This window comes from Mastigoproctus giganteus, chromosome 6 (genome assembly GCF_048544385.1).
Source record: "Mastigoproctus giganteus isolate SK-2022 chromosome 6, ASM4854438v1, whole genome shotgun sequence".
Taxonomy (NCBI): Eukaryota; Metazoa; Arthropoda; class Arachnida; order Uropygi; family Thelyphonidae; genus Mastigoproctus; species Mastigoproctus giganteus.
Genome location: NC_143580.1, coordinates 200,062,091 through 200,089,310, shown reverse-complemented (window position 1 = coordinate 200,089,310; position 27,220 = coordinate 200,062,091). Strand labels below are relative to the sequence as shown.

Here is a 27,220-nt window from a genome sequence, read left to right as displayed (position 1 = left end):
AGTCTGCATTAATGATAAACATCTTTTATATCATCACATGATTTACATCATATATAAATGAAATTTTAAATGAAAATAAAATATTTCAACTTGTGAAATTTCAGAACATGACTAGAAAATTTTGGATATACATTAACATAAATGAAATAAATGGCTTTATATTGAAGTGAGATGCTACTCTTTAGCTTTGACTTTTCCGCCGCACGTTTGATTTCCAAATGCACATACTAAAATCAGTTATATCACAAGTTAGTTTTTATATACGAGTACCTGATGGGTAAAATTAAGCATTTGATATTTAATACCTAAATATATAACGTGCTATCAAATTTTTAACAAAACTATTTGTCCTCCCTCCCTCTATCAATAACAACAAAATATCTAACATACAATTAAATTACATTATCAAATGCATGTCTGCAAAAAGGAATTGTTCAACTTTATATAAATTAAAAATTTCTCTAAAAAAATATTAACTTGATTGTGGAGTGCAAATGCTATGAAGGATGGAAACTGTGGACTGTACACCATAAAAAGTTAGCCATTCTCTGTAATGATTATTACATAAATGAACCAAATCACTAATGTCTCTTCAAATATTAACAAATATGGAGCAGTTCTCTTATTTATAAACAGTTAATATATACTATACAAGCTCATTTGCAAGAGTTCACTTCTTTGTATATCTATGGAAATTGTATAGTAACATTAAATACACATCACTTTCCAATTTATCCATCCATTCATCCACATAAAACCTCTTTCTATAAAAACAAAGTTACATAATTTAATATTTCCTTCAATCATTCTCTCAATGATATCCACTGTAAGCAATTACCTAATTCAACAGTTTATCTTGTACACCAGAAATATGTGATATAAAAATTGACAGTATTCTGAAATTTTCTTTTAGAAATGTAAATTTATTGGCATGATTAGGATAGTTACTGTTTGTAATCTCTCACAAAATTAAAAATATATTGAAACATTTAAACAATGTTTCCTGATACACTTTTCCTATACCTATAATTTAGCATTTGTTGTAACCACATAATTATTTTTCTAATTTTTTTCCAGTAATGTTCAGCTAAACTAAGATAAACCTAACACCTACTGCATTTATTCAGAAAGAAATTTTCTCAAATTCTTCAATATGGCACTTGTGTAATAGGAGTGAAGTTGCAAAATCATTTTGCAGAAGCAGTCTCACTATTCCACCACCTTGCAGATTTGAAGAAATGGACAGAGAAATCTAATGTTTTGTAAGCAATGCATTTTGGGGACCTACCGTAAATCGAAATCATTATCCAAGCAATAGAAGGAGTGGATTCTCTCCAAAGGAAAATGAAACCGCATGGAACTTTGTCAGTTTAACCTGATATAGATGAGACCACTCTGAAGCGCAAGGTAATGATACCAAAATATAGTGACTATTATGAAAATAAGACATAAAAATACATTTCATTTTAAATATAATTAATGTGGACTATACATGTCTTAGGATCTATTGGATCATAACGAAATAGGCCTACGCGTTCTGGATTCATTGAGGAATTTTATTGTGGCTTAAACACAGAGCGTACAGATAAAGCAGAAATATATGAGCTTTCGGCTATATGGTAGCCTTCGTCAGAATTAAAATACATGAATGGCAGTTGGAATGAAGATGTGCACTGCCAGGTGCGTGAGACGCGAGGTTTAATTGTTTGTTGACGTCTGTGGCTGTGACGCATGATGACGTGGCCAGCGCTTGTCCAATGACAGAACTACTGACTCTGTGATCGGGTTGACTTGGCAACCACTGTTCCTGTTTAAGGATTTATCCGAAGATTTTATATTTAATGATTCCAACCAGGTACGCTTTAGGTAATGGTGGGATCTGTCTACCACCACGACATCGCGGTGTGGGTCGATGTCGTGGTGGGTTGTCCAGACATGTTCGGCGATAGCTGAGTGTTCTATATCCGCTAAACGGATCGCGTTTGTTCTATATCCGTTTAGCGGATATAGAACACTCAGCTATCGCCGAACATGTCTGGACAACCCACCACGACATCGACCCACACCGCGATGTCGTGGTGGTAGACAGATCCCACCATTACCTAAAGCGTACCTGGTTGGAATCATTAAATATAAAATCTTCGGATAAATCCTTAAACAGGAACAGTGGTTGCCAAGTCAACCCGATCACAGAGTCAGTAGTTCTGTCATTGGACAAGCGCTGGCCACGTCATCATGCGTCACAGCCACAGACGTCAACAAACAATTAAACCTCGCGTCTCACGCACCTGGCAGTGCACATCTTCATTCCAACTGCCATTCATGTATTTTAATTCTGACGAAGGCTACCATATAGCCGAAAGCTCATATATTTCTGCTTTATCTGTACGCTCTGTGTTTAAGCCACAATAAAATTCCTCATCTATTGGATCCTTTCTTTTTGCTCAGTATATTGTTAAATTATCTTTACTTTCTTGAAACATAAAATGTAACAAATAGATTTCACCTAGTAGGTGAAATTGGGGGGGGAAGAATTACGCAATAGTTTTTAGAATTTCTTAATCAACAAGGCTGAGATGAGATGCAAAATAGCAATTAATTCTTGCATTCCAATATTCAAAATCTGAGTTGTTTGCAACTCGTGGAAAATGGAAATTTCCAAGTCACACCATCAAATGTGCTTCCTTGAAGGACTGCAGAGCCTAAGGCATATACAAGTTATTCACTTTAAACCTGTTATTAGTGGAGAGAAGGAGAATGAAAAACTAAGAGTACATAGCTTTTATATTCTTTGTTCACAGTTTAAATTGCAATAAAAGGTGACACGTGCCAACTGAATGATAAATAAGAAGTCTTTACAGTATGTTATGATATTTAGATTACCCACTGCATGCATATTTTTTTGACACATTAGATTTAATGTATGCTGTTTGTCACTTGTTTAGAAAATAAAATGGTGCTTTACATTCAGTCTATCCTAATATGCCTTATTTAATAAAATGCATCCAAATTTGCAATGCTAATTCAGTAGTAACAAGTTACACATCGCAGATGGTTTAATACAAACTATGACGTAGTAACAAAATGTGAGCTGCAGAAGTCATATTTATTTAGTGCCATGACATAATTAAATAAATAATGTACAAATTATATATCCATGTTTTCCTGAAAACTGAAATTCTATACATACAACAGGATTATAAAGAAACCACACTCTGTGAAAAGTATTGGTCATAACTTACCGGTAAGTAGTTATAGAACAGCGAACTTTGGTTAGTCACAAAGACAGTGAAGTTTGTGTATTACAGTTACCATTCCATTTCCTGTAGACATAAGACTTAAAGAAGATCTATAATCAACACTGTAATATGCAGTGTCCTACTTCTTTACAAACGGTACCTTATATTCTGTGACATGTGTGTATATACATATCTGTACAGATAACGCACACACATACAAAAATAAAACTCCTTGTCTTTAGATGTTGCTTCGCATGCGCATAGATATACATCTGGCTTTAATATCCTTTTTTATGAAAGTAAACTATGTATATACAATAAAAGAGGCACTACTTTCAGCATCTGTAAATGAATGGAAATGCTACTTTTTCCTAAAGATACTGCCTAATACACCTTTCCTTTTTTCTTTTCTTTCTGTCTTCTTTTCATTATGAGAAGTATGCTCCCCCTCAGATGAACCTTCTGAAGAAGTTGCCCTCGTGCGAGCATCCATTGTAGGATAATGGTGAATAATGTGGCCACCACTAGTGGGAGGTGCAGCATTATAAGGAAGTGAAAGGTGACGATTTGGGAGTGATGTATCAAAACCTGGATAAGTCTGAAAAACAATTATTGTGAAGTATAACAGCTTAACAAATATTTATATTTCATTTTTACTGATAAATACATACGATGATAAGAAGTCAAGAAATATGAATATATATTGAACTATAAAATAACTGCAGTTTCATCTGTATCTGTTCTTATGCTACGTATGGTTCTGAAGGTAACCCATGAAAGTACATTCCATTTCTCATTATTGATGATTTCCCATTAGTTTGTCATGCTTTGTATAATTCTGCGATTTTTAATTCTAATTATCAATTAACAATGAAATATTTACTAAGGCTTCACCAAATTTTCATATGGTATGCATGTTTAATTTTTGCCATTTGTAAAAGGAAACATTTATATGTATATATTCATATATATATATATATATATATTCGATAATTCAAAATAAAACAAAATTAAAACATAAGCCAGTAGTATGGCTAAAATGTAGAGCGAAATATTAACATAAAAATAAAAACATAAAAATAATATAAAAATAAAAATAACGTAAAATAAACCAAACAGGCAAGAGAAAGTAAAGGTAATAAGACATAAACAGTAGCCGATTATACCCTATATAATTTAGCACTTTAAATCCAATTAATAAAACAGATGTAAATTTAAAGTAATGCCAATTATAATATGATTTAGCGGTACCCCCCTTGAAGGTACCAGTTCCGAAAAACGTGAAATATCACCAGAAAAGAGTTAAAAGAACTACTAAAAGCAAAACAAAACATCAAAATAATAGACTGACCATTATGCCCCATATCGACAGAGGACCACGAGGCCAATAATGGTCATGGAATCGCTGCATTTCAATCACCATACAAATCGTCGCAAAGGCGAAAAGATCGAAGAACCTAACCACCCATTCCTTCTCCGATCGATCCACCAATGCAGTGGATTTGCATGGCGGTGGTCCTTATGCAGCGAGAAATAATTTATAGCACGGACAGCACTCTAGATCAGAGCCACACCACTGACATAATGTAAGCTTAACCAGCTTATATAAAGAAAATAAATGGAACAGATGGCGGCACAGGCACTGCTTATTTAGCATATCAACCCACTACTACCCTGATTTATATTTAAATAATGGCTTAAAGTTTAACGTATTTTTATATATTCTTATTTTATCTTACGTTAAACTTTAAGCCATTATTTAAATATATATATATAGCAACATATAAATGTTTCCTATATACTGCATATAAATAACAGAAACAGATAGCTTGCTAATTATTGATTGGATATATTTAATGGTGCTAGCCCTCATCAATGTACCATTCAATATATCCTGTTATCAATAATTAGCCTCAACATCATTATTTTACTTTTTTTTAATTTTATTATTAATTATTTGTTTATTTATAGGGTATAGTGCATTAAACCAACTCAGGCTATAGCCTTTATCGGTTCTTCTGGCATATGGCTCACTTTGTATACTGTTATTCTAAAGTCTTATCATACATCTGCTCTTTTGGCCTAAGGGCCTGCTTTGAATACTTCTATTGTACTTAATACACTCTTACTGTAGTAATTATACATATACATACAGCAATACCTCGCATAGCACTGATAATTGGTTTTAATTGAATGCGTACCAGAGAAACAAATTATAATAAACCTGTAAACAATTTGCACTTGATAGCTAATTAAAAGGATTTGGAAAAAAATATATATTGCAAAAATTTAATTAATGAAAAGGCAACAGCATGAGAGATGAGAAAAAAGCTTTATTGTTTATTTAGGTATTTCAGTATGAAGTCTGGGGAAGTAGTCTCTTCTTTTTCTCGGCATACAAGTCTTTGTAGCATCGAATCCCATCTTGTAAAATTTGCCGTATCTTGATGCTATGTTCAACGTTCGGATCTCCATTCATAATCGCCTCGCAGGCCATGTCAATCCCCAGAAAAACTTTCTCCAATTCTTCTGTTGAAAATTCTTTGGCAGTTGTTTGAACTTGCGATTCAAAACCAGTGAAATAATTTGCCAAATGGGGCAAAACATGTTGCCAAACAGAAGGCATGTTGTTGGCAGTGATTTCTAGCCAAGATGCAGACATATTTTCGATCGTATTTAAAGGGATAAAAAATAAATTGTGAAATGAAAAGTTTGAAAAGGTATCACATTGTCTCGTCATAATGGAATTAAGAATACTGAACACTGCTGCACGTTGCTGCTGACTGCCTGAGGGGAGCTACTGGCATATGCGACAATATAATTGGCACCGCAGCATATATGTACGTTTACCTAGGCTACGACAACACAGCATATATGTAGAGTACGTGTCTAGGCAATTGAATGGGTTTTAATGTGTACAGTAAATTTTCAACTTAAACTTAATTGAAAACCATGTTATAGTGAAACCCGTGCTAAGCAAGGTATTGCAGTATATATAGTTAATTTAAACATTAGTAGAGGTATACACATAATATCCCTCAATATGTATTGAAACACTAAATTAAAAAAACATCTGATTAGAAATAATAAACTTTAATATTAAGTATAACCTCCTGAGAACACTTACTACAAATTTTTGTTATGTAGAGACTAGAACCTTCTACTCCTTCTGTGAGGCTGCAATTCGTTTCCTGCTTATATAACAACATTCCAAAGGTGCTCATTCAGATTTTGTTCTGGGCCAAAAATGGCAAATTCAGCATGTTATTCTTCCGAAACCACCATTGTACTTGATCATGCTTTGTTGATACAAATACAGTCCCCTTTTCAAAAGTTGCCACAGTGTAGGTAAGGCAGAATTGTTCAGAATGTTGCAACAGATAGCCACATTTATACCACCACTGAAATTTACTGTTCTAAATGAGTCAAACCATTCTTTTGACATATGCCACACGAAAGTGCATCTATCTGATGCCTGGACTGTATAGCACGATTTATCCCTCTACATCACCTTCTACCACTGCCTTAATTTTTCTGACTCTGCACCAGAATAGATAGTGACAAGCATTGCTAGGAGACAGTTTCGGCTTACAAGCAGCCATGCAATCATGATACCCTATTCTATGATTGAGAATAAAGCAAAAAGGTAACCTTAATGAGCTGATGAATGAAAGTTATCGAAATAGTTCTGTTAACTGCCATTCATCAACTCATTAGGGGCACTTTTGTGATTTCTTCTCAATGTCCATTTCAGTTAATGGTGATATACCTAACTTTGGATGAGTAGTTGCATTACCGTCTGTCTTCCATTAGCATATAGCATTCTGAGTTCCACTCTTGTCTCATACTTTCCATCTACCTGTTATTTTGTTTGGCCTGTTATATTCTACTTTTAACTGCAATATGACCTCTAGAATTGTCTATTACTTACAGGTAATGGTTAATTATTGTGAAGCCACAATGTATGTTGGACAATAGTGATTATACATTAGATGAGAAAAGATGATTAAAATAAAAATGTTAAATACAACTAACCTCAGAAGGTACAAAGCAGTCATGTCAGAATGCTGTTTGTATATTACATAAAATAAGAAAAGTTGCAAAATCAGAGTTAAGAAAGTGCAAAATAAAAATAGATTTAGCGTTAAGAAAGAAACAAACTGAAGTGGGGGAGATTTAAATTCAGTAGTGTTGTAGAAGGTGTATGTACATCTTAAATAAATTCAGAATAAAAACAATGCAATGAGACTAAATTAACTGCCAGTGAAGTAAATATTTAAATCTCCCTCCCATTATATCAACCACATAAAAATGAATTGAAAAAAGGGGAATTGCCATTGAGCTTCATCTCCTTGAAGAGCAACAATGACTGATAAAATTATTAAAATAACAGCATTTCACTAATTAAAATTGATAGGCAATCTTATTTTTTCTTATTTTTAGCTGTATAATGAATATTCTACAGTTTAAAATAACAAAAAAACTTTCCTACAAACATATCTCAAAAGTATTTGCTCATAAATTACAAAATATAAAAATAAACTGAAATAAACCTCAAAAAGAAAAATATCTAAAGTAGCTGTTCAAAGCGACCTCCATTTTGTTCAGTGGAGAACTTGGCATGTCTTATCATTTCAGCAGTTTCACAATTCACCCTGCATGATAATGCATAGAATAAACCATGGATATCATGTGATGGTTAATTATTCAACCTCACACAAAAAAGGTGTGTGGTCGCATGATCATGGTGGCCCATCATAAGGGGCCATTCTAATCAATCTGTCAGTTATTGTACTTTGTATTTAAGAAGTCAGAAACATCACAGCAAAACAAAAATGGCTGATGTACATTCATTCTTAAACCACATCCTCTTCCAAATGCCTTCCAGTAATTCCCACAAATTGTAAGTATGCCATTCCTGAAATGGCCTTGCTGGAAAAAAAATAAGGATTGGTAAGACTGTCCACCAAGAATGCCACACCAAATGTTCAAAAAAAGGTATGTTGATAATGAGTACTGATAATCCTATGTGGGTTTGGAGAGTTAATTCCATTTATTTTGAAACACAAACTGTAATTAGAATGTGGCTGAGAAATTATAAATCAGGTGCACACTGGAAAAGAGACACTGACAAAGGTTTCTGCATTCATTCCTATCTTATGGTAAGATAACAATACTTCTACAGGCATACTGTGAAATGGATACAATTGCTGTTAATGTAATGTCTTTCATATGCTTGCAAACAAAACATTTATGTGACCTGACAACTTTCTGGTACTTGTGGTAGGAGATACTTGTATGGCATGAAGTATTTGCTCTTCTTCAACATTTGCAGTTTGTCAAGCTCCCTCTATCAGCATTTACTTGCAATAGCTTCAGCATACCCATTTCTTTAGGTCATTTCTCGACAGCAGAAAATGTTTTACAATTTGTTACTCAATGAGTTGGAAGATTTTCAGTATATCTGTAAACATCAGATACAAAATTCTTTTGACCCTCATCATAAACTAAAATCATATCAGTTATATATACACCGATGAGCCAAAACATTATGACCAGCGAGTCATTATGCAAATCGAAGCAACTGCAGGTGAACTACGGTGCGTGCATGGGGTCGGGATACTGTATAAAAAACACATGATACTGAGTTCCGTTAATCAGTGTTACTCTTGTTCTTCAGATGGAAAAGGCAGCGGACTTAAGCGAGTTTGACAAAGGCCGAAAATGTAATGGCCAGACGACTGGGTCAGAGCATATCCAAAATGGCATGGCTGGTGGGGTGCTTGTGGTCAGCCGTGGTTAGTACCTGCCGAAAGTGTCTGAGGAGGGGAAACCATGAACCGCTGGCAATGTGTTGGACGACCACGGCCCATCGATGTTCGAGGTGAGCGAAGGCTCTCCCGGATGATAAGTGGCAACAGAAGGGCGACTATGGCGCAACTCGCCAGTAATTGGAATACTGGTGACAGGAATCACCAGCATTCCAATTACCACTGTGTCGCAACACACAGTACATTGACCCCTGCTGAAAATGGGGTGGCGTAGCCGGAGGCCGCTTCAAGTGCCCATGCTAACCACGGTTCACCGGTGACAGTGCCTACAATGGGCTCATGAGCGTCGAAACTGGACATCGAGTGACTGGAAGAAGGTTATCTGGTCCGATGAATCACGTTTCCTGATACACCATGTGGACAGCCAGGTACGTGTGCATCGTTTTCCTGGATGCACCGTAGGACAAAAACAAGCTGGTGGTGGCAGTGTCATGCTTTGGGCGATGTTCTGCTGGGATACCCTGGGTCCAGTCATCCATGTGCTGGGCACTCTGATGTTTACCACCAACCTAAACATCATTGCTGACCAGGTACACCCCGTCATGGTAAAGGTCTTCTCCTCTGGCAGTGCCGTCCGTCTTTCACAGGATAATGCGCCATGCCACACCGCCCAGATTGTTCAAGACTGGTTCGCAGAACACGAGGAAAACTTTCAGGTATTGCCCTGGCCTCCAAATTCCCCAGACATCAATCCCATCGAGCATCTGTGGTTTGTGTTTGAACAGCAACTCCGATCTGCAGCGTCTCAACCACGGACCTTACAGGAGTTAAAGGATCTGCTGGTTATGTGTTGGTACCAGATACCACAAGACACGTTTAGAAATCTTGTAGCATCCATGCCTCGCCCGGTATGAGCTGTTTTGGTTGCACGTGGAGGACCAACATCATATTAGGTAGGTGGTCATAATGTTTTGGCTCATCAGTATATATGCCACACCGGTTACTCGCAACTGGGTAATTGGCATGATTCATGTAGTAGAACAACACTATGTTGGTACATATGTTTTAAAGCCCATTTTACACAATCCTATTTTTACAAATAAATTTGAACAGAGAAATGTTTTGATGTTTAACACAGTTTGTAATTTATGATTAATTATTTAACGGTTTTAACATACACACAGGGTACGTTGTGAGGAATGTGGATAACTTCAGGATGTGATTTCTGAAGTCATCCCAAGTAAAAAAGTGCTATATCAACATGGGTCTAATTTTAAATGGTTACGGTGCAATGGTGTTTTGAATAGTAAAAAATAATTAAAATATAAATAAGCATAAGTAGGCATGTACCCTGTGAAATGTTTATTCATAATTAGCTGCATATTATGAAGCTAATAAGCTATTGCTTATTATTATTTATTTATTTTACTATTGAAGCAGCCATATCACCATAACTTCTTAGAATCAGATCGACGTTGATATAACATTTTCTTTTACTCAGAATGACTTCAGAAGCACACCTTGAATTTATGAACATTCCTCGTGGCTCACCATGTATATTCCATCATCAATGCTACTTGCCCTCTTATTACCCATGATCACGCCTTCTCTCAAAGCCAAAGTTATGGTGCTTCTTTGAGCATGGCTGCTACATTTCACATCATACAATGTGGCCAGGCCTGTACAAGTAATAACTTGTATATAGCACCAACCTGTAACTACACAAAAGACCTTTAACAATGTCTATGCTGAAAATAATTTAAATTTCATTACATACACTATATTAATTATACATTACAGTAAATATCATTAAACCAAAGTTGAAGGTACCAAAATATGTCCATTTCAGTTTAAACAGGCTCTTATGCATACAAGTTCAGAATATGTCTACATAATATTTTAAAAAATAATAATAATAATAAATGAGAAAAAAAAAATTTTTTTTTTTTTAGTCACTCTTTTAACACTATGCCAAATTCAAAGTCTCACCCAGTTCAGAATGAATTTTATTGTACATGTACAGTCGGACCTCTCTTTAACCAACTTCCATATAGCGAACTTTTTTGATTTCCCCTTGGTCATTACATTGAAAATTTACATATAACAAACTGATTTCGAGAGACCTGGGTGCGACCTGGGATAGAGCTGATGCTGTAGAAAGCACGAATTATGAGCTAAAAGGATTAAGAATTAATCCCTTTAACTTCTAATAGCCAAAGGCATTAATTCCATGACTTAAGAGCTACAACATTTTACGATTTAATGGTGCCTGTAAAACCCTGCATGAGGAAACTGGCCAACCACAGAGCAGGATAGAAAAGATGGAAGGTTCTGGGAGAGTCCTTTGCCCAGCAGAGGGTCAGCAATGGCTAAAAAGAAGTAAAACCTATACAATATAGGTTTATATAGTAGTATATATACTATACTTCTCAGTATAGTATATACACTACTATACTGAGAAGTCCTGCTGATCAGCTGTCCACAGCCATTGGCAAAGATTAAGACATATTCCTGATGTGGCCATTGGCTCTGGTCAACCTATTTCCTACTGTAAGCATCCTATTAGAGAATTAAGAGAGAGTGATTTTCCTTTATCTCAGAAATTTATCTGTTGTTTCGAATAAATGAATCATTCTCTTTCACTAAATTTCACCTTTCACCTGTCTCTGTTTACATGATAGCTACAAGTGGTCCCTAATTTCAGCTGTTTTAACTGCTGTGCAAGTAACCTTACAGTGTCTAATCCTTGAGTGTAGTGTGAAAAGGTGGAAGTGCTTAATAGTGTAGATCGGAGCATTAAAAAAAGAAGCAGTGTATCAACCATTCTGAAAAACCGTGTTTCAATTTTCAACCTGTTTGAGGAAACGGGACCCAGTCGGAAGCATGCAAAATTATGCCTTTGGAAAGATGTAGATGAAGCAGTTTTTAAGTGGATGAAGTTGATTCGAGACCAAAACACGCCAATATCAGGGCTAATATCAGGAAAGAGGGCGCTGAATCTCTTTAAAAGTTACAGCTGTCAGTTACAGGCTCCGCAAAAACGATAAGTGTTTGCCTTTTATTTACATGATTGTTATTTTATATTGTACTTAATACGTAGTCATATAGTTATAGTTACGCTGGTTATTTTTTATTTTTAATTTAGATAAAGAGTTTTTGTGGATTTTACTTACGATAGGTAAAACCGTTATTTCGTTCCATTTTTGTTGCCATTGTTTTTGGATATAGTGGTAGGGAATTCAAATTTTTTAATTGAGGTAGCTAGGTAGCTCTAACGCATAATTATATAGTAATACGCTTCACTGTTTCTATTTAATAGTTTCTATTCAAATACTATTGATATTTAATTTATTGATTTTATTAATTTAAACTACCATGCCCCAGACTAGAGCAGCAAAGCAACGGGCACAAAGTGGCAGGAGTGCTGTGAATCGGGGGAGAACTGAGGGGGGCAATTCTCCAACGCATCACAGCCTAAAAAAATGTGCAACTTGTGAAATGTTTGCCGAACTCTCTGGAACGGAACATGATATTGCCATGGGGGATGTCTTTGTGTGTGCGCGATGTAAGGAGTGTAAGGAAATCAGGCGACAACTCAGCGTTGTTATGGGCCTATATGAGAGTTTGAAGGACAGGGTGGATGCCCTCGAAAGATCTAAATTGAGGGGCCCATCAGGCTCTCAGCTGCCCACATCAACGCCAGAGCTTGCACTTGGTCATCACGCAACACAGCGGCAACCCCTAAGGCAGAATGCGCTGGTCCCACAGGAACTAGTAGTTGTTGGTGACTCTATTGTTAGGGAAACGGGGAACATCCTTTGTAAAAAGGATAGGTGGAACAGGACCAGAGTATGTCTGCCAGGGGCAAAGATTGATGACGTTGTAGAGCGGATATCATCTTTCAAGGGCACAAAAGGTGATATAGTTGTACACGTTGGCACTAATGATATTAAGAGTAGGAGACCGGCGGAATTACTCAACAAGTACAGGTCACTGTTGAAAAAAAGCCGTGAAATAGGGTTGAATTTGAAAGTGTCTGCAATTCTGCCCAGACACGATAGGAGGGAGTACATGATGAGAGCCTTGTCGATCAATTCGGCCCTGGAAAGATTGTGCAAGGCTCAAGGGGTAGAATTTTTTTCAGCCTGGACTGTACTTGTTAACAGGAGAGACTGCTTCTACAGGGATGGGATACACTTAAATAGAAAGGGTGCAAGAATATTTGCTGATGCTATCGAGGCAGTGTTAGGTGGGTCGGAAAACTGCTAGTGTGGGGGGATACAAAGACTAATAGTTTAACAGTAACCACAGGCAGAGGTGAAGGTGATTCTTGCACAACTTCTATTAGAATAAGAAGCGACCTGGAGCGAGGGGTGTTGGGGGTTTCAGGGACGGATGGCAGTCATCATGGAATAGTTGGGTATATGGGATGTGTTAGGGTAACAAGGAATAGGCATAGGAGCATGTATGCTTGCATGTATACCAATGCTAGAAGTATAGTAAATAAATTTGATGAATTTGAAGTGTTGGTCAAGACATCAAAGGCGGATATTGTTGGGATAGCAGAGACGTGGTGTCACAAAGATATAAGGAATGCAGAACTGGAATTTGGGGAGTACAATGTGTACAGAAAGGATAGACAGGACAGAAAGGGAGGGGGTGTTATGCTGTTAATTAAAAAAAACAAAATCAAAGGAAGTGCACCCAGTTAATATAGATGAACAGTGCTCTGTTGAGTCAGTTTGGTGTGAGATAAGCACTGCGAAAGGAAAAATAAGAGTAGGAGTGTGTTGTAGGCCTAATGACTTGAATGAGTACAATGAACAATTGTACAGAGAAATAGAGTGGGCCAGTAAATCAGAATGTCTTATAATGGGGGATTTTAACTTCCCAGATATTGACTGGAACTTGTGGGTTGGTCACTCACACACTAGTCAGACTTTTGTGGATTTATTGGATGATTGTTTTCTGCAGCAGCATGTTCGAGAAAAGTAACACTCTTGATCTGGTTATCAGCAGTGATCATTCGTGTATTAAGAATTTGCAGATAAAGGAACCACTAGGTGGCAGTGATCACAATGTGCTGAAGTGGGATTTACTCAAAGAGGTAACTACCGTCAGGGGTAAAGGAAAGGGTTTTTGCTTCCGTAAAGGGGAGTACAGTGGTCTCAGACAGTTTTTAAATTCTGTACAGTGGGATCAACTGACGATGTTACAAACAGTAAATTCTAAGTGGGAAGCATTCAAAGAATTAATCGTGGAAGCTACTAGACTTTATATACCGATTAAGAAATATCGTTCAAGGTTTAGGCCTAAATGGTTATCAAATGAACTAATGAGACTCGTGACAGAGAAGAAAAATGCATGGGATGCATATAAATTATCAGGTGATGCAGAAGCCTGTGGCAGATATAAGCTAGTCTGTAATCAGGTCACAAAGGAGGTTCGGCAGGCGAAGGCGGATTACGAGAAATCTTTGGCAAAAGATGCTAAGAAAAACAGCAAGGATTTCTTTACTTATATAAACTCTAAAAGGAAGGGGATGAATATGATTGGTCCACTTGACTTCGATGGTTCGACTGTTGATGATCCTGCTCAGATAGCAAACAAACTGAATGAGTATTTTGCATCGACATTCACACGTGAGGAATTATTACAATTTGAAAATGGAAGAAGGTTATCAAATTGTAGCAGTGTGCTTAATGATTTTGTAATAACTGAGAGCAAAGTGGAGGAGAAATTGTTGAAGTTAAACATAAGAAAGGCACCTGGGGTGGATGGGATCTATCCAGTTATTTTAAAGGAGGCGGCAAAGCAACTAAGCAAACCCTTAGCCATAATTATGAGAGCATCCTTGGACTCAGGGGAGGTTCCCACGGACTGGAGATGTGCAAATGTGTCCCCAATTCACAAAGGTGGATCGAAGGGTGACACGAGTAATTACAGACCAGTTAGTTTAACTTCTGTTCCGGGTAAAATAATGGAGTCGCTGGTTAAAGATGCATTGCAGGATCATCTAGACAAGACTGCAGCAATAATTCAAACACAGCATGGGTTTGTTAAGGGAAAGTCTTGTCTGACAAATTTGATTGGTTATTATGATGTGGTCACAAAGGAACTGGATGCAAAAAATAATTTTGATATCATATACTTGGATTTCAGGAAAGCTTTTGACACTGTTGCGCATGGAAGACTACTGTACAAATTGGAGCAGAATGGTATTAAGGGTAAGTTGCTGCAATGGATAAAAGGATGGTTAAGTGGGAGAAGACAGAGGGTGGTAATCAATGGGTGCTGCTCTTCGTGGACTAATGTTATTAGTGGAGTCCCACAGGGTTCGGTGTTGGGTCCACTGTTGTTTTGTGTATTTATCAATGATATTGATGAAGGTATATCAGGCTTAATGTCGAAGTTTGCAGATGACACAAAGGTTGGCAGGGTTGTTAATGACAGTAATGGCAGTGTGCTACTGCAACAGGATCTAGATAATTTGGGCAGATGGGTTAAGAAGTGGCAACTGAAGTTCAACCTTGACAAATGCAAAGTACTGCATATGGGTAGAAATAACCCCAGAGAAACGTACCAACTGTGTGGTACTACACTTAAGGTGGTAGAAAATGAAAAAGACCTGGGAGTAATTGTGCAGTCAGATATGAAGTTTTCTGAGCAGTGCAGACAGGCTGCTAGGGCGGGTCATGGGGTTTTGTCAATGATATATAGGAATTTTGCTAGCAGGGAAAAGGAGGTGATTGTCCCTCTGTATAAGGCAATGGTCAGGCCACGCCTTGAGTACTGCGTACAGGTCTGGAGGCCTCATTTTAGGAAGGATGTAGATTTGCTTGAGCGTGTACAGAGAAGAGCAACACGATTGGTGAGGGGAATGAAGGGATTCTCTTACCAAGAGAGGCTTAAGTTCTGCAAATTGCAGTGGCTGGAGACTAGGCACCTGCGCGGTGATCTGATTGAGGTCTATAAGGCCTTGAATGGGTTGAGCACGCTGAATTCTGATGGGATCCTTCCATTTGTTCAGATTACCAACCTACGGGGACATAAGTTCAAATTAAGAAAGGACAGATGTAGAATAGATGTGCGGAAATTTGCCTTTAGCCAGCGGGTGGTTAATTGCTGGAACAAACTTCCATCTGTCGTTGTGGAAGTTGATAGGTTAAATAAATTTAAGGAGGAACTGGACAGGCATTTGGAGGGAATGGTGTGATTTTTTTTTTTTTTTGGCTGATGCTGCATAAGCTCCTACACTTGCTTTCTTGCATCATGTGCCACTACTACTACTACTACTATTAATAAAAGAAATGGCTCTGGAGTATGCATCTTTTCTGGGGCACAAAACATTTCAAGCCAGTTCTGGTTGGCTGGACAAATTTAAAGGGTGTCATGGCTTACTCGAAAAAGTTATTTCTCATGAAAGTGGAGGAGTTGCAATCGAAGAAGACTATACCCATTGGAAAGAAACAGTTTTGAAAAAAATTATAGAGGATTACGAGTCCAAAGACATATTCAAAGTTGATGAAACAGGTCTATTTTTTAAATGTTTTCCGAACAAGACACTGACTTTTAAAGGTGATAAATGTTTAGGTGGTAAAAATAGTAAGGAGAGAATTACACTCTTATTTGTTGCAAATATGGCTAGTAATGAAAAAACTGAAGCTTTTGGTAACAGGCAAAAGTAAACAACCCCTATGTTTCAAAGGAGTAAAGTCGTTAGAGTTGAACTACAACAAAAAATCTTGGGTGATAAGCGAAATTTTTGGGCAGTGGATTTGAAATTTTGATAGAAAGATGACCAAAGAAAACAGAAAAATCATGTTGATTGTCAACAGTTGCCCTGCCCGCTTTGGTTTGGTAATTTTGAAACAAGTGTGAAGCTTGTTTTCTTCCTTCTGAATAATTCGTCTTAAGTGCAGCCAGTGCTGGATTTACATATAAACCAAACAAGCTACAGCTTAGGGCCTCATGTTCCAAGGGGCCTTGCTCCATCTTAAAATTTTTTTTTTTTAATATTGTCACAGGTAAACAGTAAGAGAGAAGGGCCTCATAGCTTAGGGCCGCAACAAGTTTAAATCCGGCCATGACTGCAGCCAATGGACCAAGGCATTATCAAGAATTTGAAAATGCACTACTGAAAGGCTCATACTGAAAAAAATTATACTGAGAATAGAAACCAACCAACCTATAGATTCTGTTATAGATTTGTGGATGTGCATATCAGAGTTTGCGAAAGTGTGGAGTCAAGATACGACAGAAACAACGATTAAGAATTGTTTTGCTAAAATGCTAATTAACAGAGATGAGAGAGATGAACTACTAGAAGACATTGAGCAATCTTGAGAAGAGTTCCAAGGAAGGTTTAATCAGTGGCAAGATTGTTCTTGATGAATTTTTAGGAGTCGATAATGATGTCATAATAGCTGAATATCCGAGTGACTCCAACATTTTGGAGCCTATTTAAAGAACTAGTGACAATATCGACAGAAAATATATCTCAGTGGTTAAAGTTTAACAAATTCGAACATTTTTATCAACAGTGTACAGTAGAATATAGTGTACAACAAAAAATAACCAAATATTTTACGACATAATTCTTAAAAGTGTACTAATATATTTTGCGCATCATGTATGTAGTCATTTCTTAATATGTATGTATTAATATATTGTTTTAAAATGTCAGAAAATGTAACAATTCCCACTTATTTCTGATTTATTTCACATGTTTTACTATATTTCTGAATTTACAGTATTTTTCATTGTTGAAAAGATCATTTCTTTCTAACGAAATTTCTGTATAACGAATTTTTTCAAGGGAACAATCAATTTTGTTATATAGAGGTCTGACTGTATTTTGAATAATCTGTACTAAAATATTTTAGCATACAGAACATTATCAGTGGCCAGGGAATGGTAACAACTTCAAAATACATCACATTTTGAATAATCAAAATATTGAATTAACAAGGAACATACTGTAATGAAATATGTATCAAGTTTCATATACTAATACAGTTACTCACAGTTACACTAAGGATATCCAAATAAAAACTAAAAATAATTTGCTGCTTTTCCTATAAAAAAAAAAGTAAACTTTTCAAATGTCTATTTCAGAGACAGTAATAATTTTTGTTTCTGTTTACAGGCATTAAAAATTCCAATACCTCAAGTACGGCATGTGATCTAAGTGTGAAGACAAAATCAAAGTGCCTCAAGTTCAGTGTTCCAGTCACATTACAGCACTAACAGTATTCATGAATGGATGGTCACTTCAGAATAATTGATATTATTCTGAAATGCACTGGTCGACCAGAAAAAATGCTGGACAGAACTTTCCCAAAATGGCTTATCAGTTGGATACAATCAGTATGATAAATTAATGTTACATGTTTTTAATTTTTTATAGTAATTTACTTCTTTTGATAGACATATAATCATGAAAACCTTGGGAAGATCTTAAGTATGCGTTAGTTCAATCCATATGCAGAATGGGGTTGTATAGGTTCACGAAAGCTTGGTGATTACAGCTTTTCTATACTTACAAGTTGGTATGTTAATTATATTCATCACAGTTTCCAACTAAAGAGGCCTTTCCATAATTGGAAGGTTTGCCTGCTACTTATATTAAACAAATTGGTCTTTTATAATCTAGCAAATTCAGCAAAGATTCAGTGGCAAAAAGGTGTTGCCTATTTATGTTGAGCCAAAATAAAAAATTTGTGAAAAACAACATGTACATATTTGGCAGAACATAAAGTTACTTAAAATCAGAACTACACCAATTGTTTAAACTGTGTTTTTTAAATGTACTATAAGACCTTAAGTTCATTCAAAAAAGAAATCTAAGAGGATTGCAGCCAAATGTGAGCTTCACTACAAAAAAAATTATATTAAAAGAAAAATCACTAACTGTAATTAAAAAATGTCTTACTTGTCGATATTTGCCATCTACATCATTTCCAACGGAGTCTTTCCTCCGATACATTCCTGAAAGATGAGAAATCAAATGTGTAATAAGTGAATGGTTTATTATGAATTAAGCAAAATGCTTAATTTAAATATAATTCAGTGTAAAAAATGATGATATTATTTTATCTATTAAAAAGAAAATATACATGTATATTATTTTTATATATGTACACATGCACAAGGTCATCAAAAAATACAACAGTTATGAATGACTATACAGTAGACTCCCAATTATCCAGGGTGGATGGAAAATAATTTTTTCTTCGATAACTGATATCTCAGGAAAACCCAAGTGTAACAAATAAACTTATTTACACATTATATTCATATTTAATACCCACACATTTTTTTGAAAAAGGAAAATTATGTTTGCTTTTCCCTTGGTTGGCCATTGTTTCTGTTCCATTCATTCAAGTTGAGACTCCACATGAGAGAAAGTGGGATTAACTGGTGCCATAAAAACCTTTGTTAATCCACAACTGAAAAATTGGGAATTTACTGTATTTTTTTTAACGTATAATAACATATGGTACGTCTAATGTCACCGAACATGTAAGTTTATTATTCAAGCAAACACACATTTAATACATGAACCCTATGCATTTAAGACATTTGTAGATGTTCATCAAAGCTGTAGCCAGCCTTTTTCAGGATATCCTCCACAACAGCTGGCATTTCACCTTTTGGTTCTTCACAGGTATTCATATCCAGGGAGTATATAGTGACCAAGACCATTCATTCCAATTTCATCCAGGACATCAGAAATCATCCTATACACAAATTGTTCCCTCAGGAAATAAAGAACTCCATTAGCTGTATGTAGGCAAACTTGTTTTGTCTTGTTAGAAAAAAATAGTTCTTCCGTGTTCACTCCCATGCTTTGAAGAGTTTGAACAAAGTGGTCTTGAAGGAGTTTCAGGTAGCATTCCATATTAACTATATCATCCAGGAAGAACCCATAATTTCAGCTGATGAAATTGCACAATATGTGTCACGTTTTTCACTGTTGATATGACTTTATGCTTATACAGCTAGAACATAAAAATCTAAGTAAATGAAACAGGCAGTTACATTAGGTTCAGAATTGTAGCGGAATGAAATATTTTTGCAGCTAATCAGTCAACAGTCAGAATTTTTTTTGGGGAAAAAAAGCCAAAAAAATAGTTTAAAATAGTGCACCTTATAATTTTATTCTGACATATAATTTGATAATAAGAACAAATATCTTTAATAAATAGGCTTGTTATCCAATAAAAGTAATTCCCCAGCTACCTAACTTCCAGTGCAGAGAAAGAGAAACTGAAGCCAAATCAAAAATGTACAGAAAATCAACACAAGAGGAGGTGTTTAGCACATTTTTAATATTAACATGGAGCCACAAACAATTTTTTACATCTATACATTTCCAATTATTAAAAAAATCAGGATTATTAAAAAAATAATCCTTTGATTTTTTACTCCCAAAATACAACACATCACATGGGTTTTGGTTACAAAATTGATGATTATTGAAAATTTTAATAAAATTTTAACAAGTATTACAGTAATGATATAAAAAACAAGTCTATATATATTTTTTAATGATCAGGACATCTTTCAGTAACTAAAAGATGAACATTTTGAAAGTTCAGTAACTTTCTGATCTGCCAACAAGCAAATATACCATCTTTGATTTTGGCATCACTAATGACTAGAAATTTTAGTGTTAAATATTGAAAGTCATCTCCATTCCTGTCCAGTTTTTGTGTTATTTATTAGACCAAACTTTTTAGGTCTTAACCTTGCTTTTGGTTCATCCCACAGCAACAGTTCTGCTTACCAAAAGTGGCCCACTGGGCATTCATATCCTTTTGTCCAGGCTTCAAGTCAAGCACATATGCATACAAAGATTTTGGGAGCAAGAAATGGGACATACACAATGTATCACTGCCCAGCATCATGGAACTCCCAAAAAATTAGTGTCATCAGTCACAAAAAGAAATGTTTCCTAGTAATAAAGAAGTAAAATGAGCTGCAGGAAGGTATCTGGTATATCTCTCTGTCTTTTATCAAGTGTTTCTGACTCCATGACCAAGTTATTTTATCCTAGATGAGGGTTGAGAAGAACCTGGATAAGGGCCTCTCCAGGATCTCAATGGACATTTACAAACTGGGAGCGCCCCAAGTAAAAACTTTCGTACTTTTATTTTTTATTGTTCCAAGATTATTTTGTCTTATTTTCCATCTTGGAATCTATTAGAGCAATTCAAAAGAGACCAAGACATAATTTCTGCCCTCTTTCTTTGCTTGCTTCCTATGCAAAGTGCTGACTAGTTCTCAGTTTCTTGCTCTCTGAGGAAGATAAAAAAACTTAACTTCAGGAAGGATCAGTCTTGTTTAATTTCGACTTTTGAGAAATTCCTTTCCGTTTGAAAATATTTTTAACAGGTTAGCTTTAGAATTATAGTTATACCATTTCTTCATTTATTTATTTTTTTGTTTAATATCATGGTTATTAGTGTAGATTTCCAAGCTTTTATTTGTGTGAATGAATAGTTCACAAATAGAATGAACGAACAGTTTCATTTATCATATATTTGAGAGTTGGGTGTTTGGTTTAGAGTGATGACTTATTGCTATATTTTAATTATTCAGTAATGCATAGTTATTATTATGTTTTTATTTGAGAATGGATTTCACATAGTATTTTAATTTGAAAATAACCTTCTGTCTGCTATGAGATCTGGCTCACAATACTTTTCCCAAACCAGCAGATCTTGTTAATACATGAATCAATGCTCTATAGCACAGAAACCCTGAAAACTTGAAATTGTATGTACTAAAGTAGTGCATTACTCATATAGATGGTACTGTTATCAGTGTTTTTTTATGGGTGAATGCTGTCCTGAATAATAGTTACAACTGTGTACATACTACAACAAGTGATACATGTATACGTTTGTGTACCTGATTAGTGTTGTATAATCCAACTGTTTGGACTTATTTTTCTGCTGTAAATCCCATCTTGCCTGTGTCATCCACAATAGGTTATGAGAAAGTTATGCTTCTATAATTTATTGTGCCAATATATTGATATTTATTTATTCATGCCAAGGCTGGAAAAAAAAGTACTTCATACATTATTAAAATGATATTAAAATTCCTTACCGTGAACAATACTCACATGCAATTCTGATAATCTGATCATGAGAAATTGAAGCACTTCTCTTTGAAATCTGCCTTTGTTACTCATACTGATACATTCGACATGTTCCTGTATCACTTTCTCAGTGACTATTTTCTAGTTTCTGCTTTTACCGTCACAAATTTTGTGACAGTGAAAACAAAGACAACAAACTGTAACTGGCAAAGGGATACGAGTACTTATCACAAAAACATCTGAACACACCAACATAGTCTCTTTAAGAAATAAAGGAGATTTTAACTCATGCAGGGAAAAGTGGTTCGTTTTCTTTAATTAAAATTCTAATTTACCTGTACACCAGGCCGCTTAAAAAAACAAATAAAATTCACTTATCTAGCAATTATTATTTTATTGCTAATATCACTGTTACAAAACGGTTAAACACACAAATTAATCTGGACTTCTTAAAAGCTTGGGTGCAATGACTGTCAAAATTTAACAAAGAAAGCAAGCAATTTACAGTAATAGCAGTGATATCAATGCAGCATATTACTCACCATGCCTGTCATGCTCTCCATCAGATGATACATGCCACCCTTCATCTGAATCTTCATGTACTGGAGCTCTTATTGCATTAGGAGGTGGTGGATTGTGTGGGAGGGGTGGTGGGGCAGTGTTGGGGGATGATGGGATATCTGAGGATGCAACAAAATATAACATAGCAGCCAAGCCAACAAAGACAAAAAAAAAATAATAAAAAATAAAGAAAATGCAGACTGAACACATGCAGCAAAATTCCAAATTAAATACATATTACACATATTATTTTCAATTAAATGATAAATATACAGGGTAGTTATAAAGTACTTTCCCACTTTTAAAAAATTAATAACTCAAACTATAGGTCATATCAAAAAATGTTTTTCTGCACTGTAATCAGAGTATATGGAAATTCTTTCAAAACAAAAAAAAAAAAAAAAAGTTTAAAATTTGACACCAGGAGTTTGTGTAAAGTTATTTAGAAAAATTACACAGGTAATTTTTTTACCAATTTGTATTGATGCACAATCTCCACATGTGTTACTATTTTCTAATAATGAATCAATATGGGGGATTATGTTCTTCACAGCTGCCTTCAGAATTTCCAGTGGAATGTTCACTACCTCCAGACAGACTGCATCCTTCAAATCTCTACCAATACTGTTTCAACTATAAGTCTGACAATTTTGCAGGCTAGGGATGGGGAAAATGGTGACTGATAATTCACTCTTTCATGAAGGTTTCTCATAGCAGTTATTTGATGTTATTGTCAACATAGCAACACCCTGCATAAAAATAATGCTTCCATGTAAACCAAACATTTTGAGGCATTGTGCATGTCTCAAAGATGTCCTCAATTGTTAAACTGGTTTCAAAGAAAAAGGGACCAGTAATAGTGTGACATAAATCAACACCATCCTGTAACCTTTAATGGATGGAGTGATTCCTCTTTTTTTTGGTAGTTGTTGGTGCATCGCCTTCTGTGGCCATAATGCACCTCCCAAGGTTTTTGCAGTACTTTGATCCAAGCCCGAGGCGAGATTCGAAGCTGCGACCTTTGGGTTGCCAGGCAGGCACTTTACCCACCTGACTAGCCCGGTTGGCAGTGATTCCTCAATATGTACATGGGGGTTTTCTACATCCCAATTCAACAATTTGTGTCTATAACAGATCCATCAAGGTGAAAGTATGCTGTCCTGTACTACAATATCACTCATCCAAGTGAAAGAAAAAAAGCAAGGCAATCTCAAATATCAAGTTCGTGCTTATTGTATTTTTTGCCTTACAGGGTATTATTCATTATGAATTAGTTCCATACAGTCAAACAATAAGTCAGGACTACTACAAAACAGTTCTACTGTGACTATGTTGCTGTCTGGAGGTTGCTCTGCATAATGCCAATCCCCCTGAACTTTCCATTCAAGAATTTATTGCAAAGCTCTGTTTTTGAGTACCTGCAGAATGTTTGGCAGGGGATGGAACACAATCTTGATCAATGATACAGCCCCATAAGAAGTAGTAGCAATAGTAGCAATGGCAAATAGGGGATCACTATGGTCCCCCATTTGTCATACTCAGTGGATTTAGATGTGCGATTTTTTTTTGTTTCCCCAAGCTTAATGCCTCCTTAAAAGAACACAGACTTCCAACAACAGAGGAAATTATTCAGAATGCAACATAGGGACTATCGGCTCCAAAAGAAGCCTATCAAGAATACTTGCAGAAGTATTGGAATTGGCATATACATCTATTAATGCTTTATCAAAAAGTTCAGGGATAGTCACGGAAACTACTTTGATCCATCTGAATAGCCAGAAGCTTAATTTCCCAAATATTAGTTTAGTCCCCAAACTTTTTGATCACAGCTTGTTTCATGACAATAAAGAATAAGAATAAGAGTATGATGAGCATTCTCCACTCCCAGAGTTATTCCTTTTTATAAAGGACATAAAAGAAAAAAAACTCCCATACATACATACCGATTACAATGCAAAAAAAAAAAAAAAAAAAAAACAAGGAGAAAGAAAAAGTTTTTTGATGATAGCTTGATTTCTTAATTTTAAGAGTGGGAAATGACTTTATATTTACCATGTACATGACTGTAAATAGTGGGCTCATAATTTGCTTTAAAAACATTTAATTTCAGTACACTATACATTATTGCTAATTTTATCATGCAGTATTAACAGTTTTACTATCCAAGGAATGGTCTCTATGCATAATAAGTATGTCATGAACCTTAGAATTTTCATTCATAGAAAATACATCACTGGAAGTAAATACAGTGTATGCCACTTATTGTAATTAGGGATAATGTTATTTGCATAATGTTATAACTTATAAAGTCTCCATCGGAACATATATTAATATACAGAAAAAAAACAGCATTTATTATAATCAGCCATTTGGTTTATGTTTTGCTTTAAGCATGTGCAGTGCAAGTGATTACATAACATCCTAATTTATTCTTGAACTCTGATGCATTGTGTGGCTAGTTACTGATTTTGCTTCATACAGCTCCTGTGGTTGTCAGTGTTGTTGCTCTGTGAAAGAAAGTATTGTATCTGTACCTACCAATATGATAGTTTTACAGTAGAGCATTAACCATTTTCTAATTCTTGATTTTAATATTTTCTTTGTTTTTATGGATATTCAGGAACATTATGAGTTTCATTTTTATTGATGACTTTCTTGAAGTCAAAGTGGACAGACAAAATATATATTTTTATATATTATTTGATTTTAATGTTTTCTTTCTGCCCACTTCTACCTTTTTTGTGTACACATTTCCACTCAGCATCAATAAACAGTAGTACAGCTGCATCCTTGTTTCTTCAGCTATTATTATCACTTCAGCTGAGTTATGAAGTGATCACAAATAAGCAGCATCCACTTTATTTACATATCTTAAAAATAGCAACGTTTTTATTTCATGGTTAGAGCCATCCATCCCTTATTAAGAGATGAATATGGTTTCATTACAGACAATGTTATGAACATTGTCTGTAATGAAACCATATATAGAACATATGATCAAAGAAAGGTAAAATCTTCAAAGTTTATCTTCTCTGTATAAATTTATCTCTGAATTCTATGGGTCATCTGGCAGATTTCCAGTTGGCATTTAAACTCTTACTAACTGCACTCTATGCAGAGCTATTCTGTTCTGTTTAAGCTAAGCTTCCCAACATCTCCCCATTCTCTATGGTTAAAAATCATGTATAGCTTACCTCGTAATCTGAGAAGCTTGAAACCATCATATAACTTTTCACTTATATTTTAAGCAGAATCAGATATTAAGAATTAAACTGAGCATTAAAACAGCCAAGTTTCTGAAGGCAAAAAAAAAAAAAAAAAAAAAAAAAAAATTGCAAAGAATTCTGGTACTGGAAAATTTGAGTGCTACTGAAAATTACCACAGGTATATTTTATATAATACAGAAATTCTAATATAGCCTAAAGTAAAATTTCAGGTACATCTGGGAGGGTGAGAATTAAACCAATATTCTGATGTGAAAGAAAATCCAACAGGAAAAAATGAATTAGGTGGATAGCTATGATCTTAGATGTATTGAATAAAATAATAAGTTGGTGAATGTTTAAGATAAACTTAAGTTATTATAAAGAATGCAATCTTCATGTCATTAGTAACTGAGGGATTCATTAAGAAAGGTTTAATTTCTCAAAAGACTTTTCTTTTGTGTTGCCACCTATGTGAGTTTGTTTAATGAGGAAAAATTAACTTTAGTTTTAATATTGAGTTTAAATCATTATATGCCTAATTAATAATTTTACTAATATGAATAATTACAAGTATAGCATATATAACTATTCTTCCTCCCACTCCTATATATTACAGGGTTAGAAAAGATATTACAAAAGAATTGAACACTAAAAAAAATTCTTTTCAATAAACTAAAGTTTAAAAACCAAAGTTAGATTTCTTGTAGTAGTAGTAGTAGTAGTCGTGGCACATGATGCAAGAAAGCAAGTGTAGGAGCTTATGCAGCATCAGCCAAAAAAAAAAAAAAAAAAAAAAAAATCACACCATTCCCTCCAAATGCCTGTCCAGTTCCTCCTTAAATTTATTTAACCTATCAACTTCTACAACGACAGATGGAAGTTTGTTCCAGCAATTAACCACCCGCTGGCTAAAGGCAAATTTCCGCACATCTATTCTACATCTGTCCTTTCATAATTTGAACTTATGTCCCCGTAGGTTGGTAATCTGAACAAGTGGAAGGATCCCATCAGAATTCAGCGTGCTCAACCCATTCAAGGCCTTATACACCTCAATCAGATCACCGCGCAGGTGCCTAGTCTCCAGCCACTGCAATTTGCAGAACTTAAGCCTCTCTTGGTAAGAGAATCCCTTCATTCCCCTCACCAATCGTGTTGCTCTTCTCTGTACACGCTCAAGCAAATCTACATCCTTCCTAAAATGAGGCCTCCAGACCTGTACGCAGTACTCAAGGCGTGGCCTGACCATTGCCTTATACAGAGGGACAATCACCTCCTTTTCCCTGCTAGCAAAATTCCTATATATCATTGACAAAACCCCATGACCCGCCCTA

General features: G+C 35.4%; 2 protein-coding genes across 6 annotated transcripts in view; one reads left to right on the top strand and one right to left on the bottom strand.

Moving 5' to 3' along the window:
- LOC150084872 (JNK1/MAPK8-associated membrane protein) overlaps positions 1 to 18,711 on the top strand; it is an 86,973-nt gene extending 68,262 nt beyond the window's left edge. The window contains exons 9-10 of one of the 3 annotated variants that reach the window (XM_090376669.1): positions 1,078 to 1,407; positions 18,159 to 18,711. The gene's annotated coding sequence lies outside the window, so the exon portion shown is untranslated. Of the gene's footprint in view, positions 1 to 1,077; positions 1,408 to 3,677; positions 3,731 to 18,158 lie in introns of those variants that run through there. The other 2 variants (XM_090376670.1, XM_090376671.1) reach the window with 2 other exon arrangements.
- Positions 2,460 to 27,220, bottom strand: part of kst (spectrin beta chain, non-erythrocytic 5 kst) — a 593,342-nt gene continuing 568,581 nt past the window's right edge. For 2 of the 3 annotated variants that reach the window (XM_090376665.1, XM_090376666.1), the window contains exons 78-80: positions 22,664 to 22,801; positions 18,945 to 19,000; positions 2,460 to 3,837 (exon numbers count right to left, since the gene is read on the bottom strand). In XM_090376665.1, the coding sequence (XP_090232791.1) occupies positions 3,601 to 3,837; positions 18,945 to 19,000; positions 22,664 to 22,801 (431 nt within the window). In that variant the 3' untranslated portion in view covers positions 2,460 to 3,600. The remainder of the gene's footprint in view (positions 3,838 to 18,944; positions 19,001 to 22,663; positions 22,802 to 27,220) is intronic. The other variant, XM_090376667.1, reaches the window with a different exon arrangement.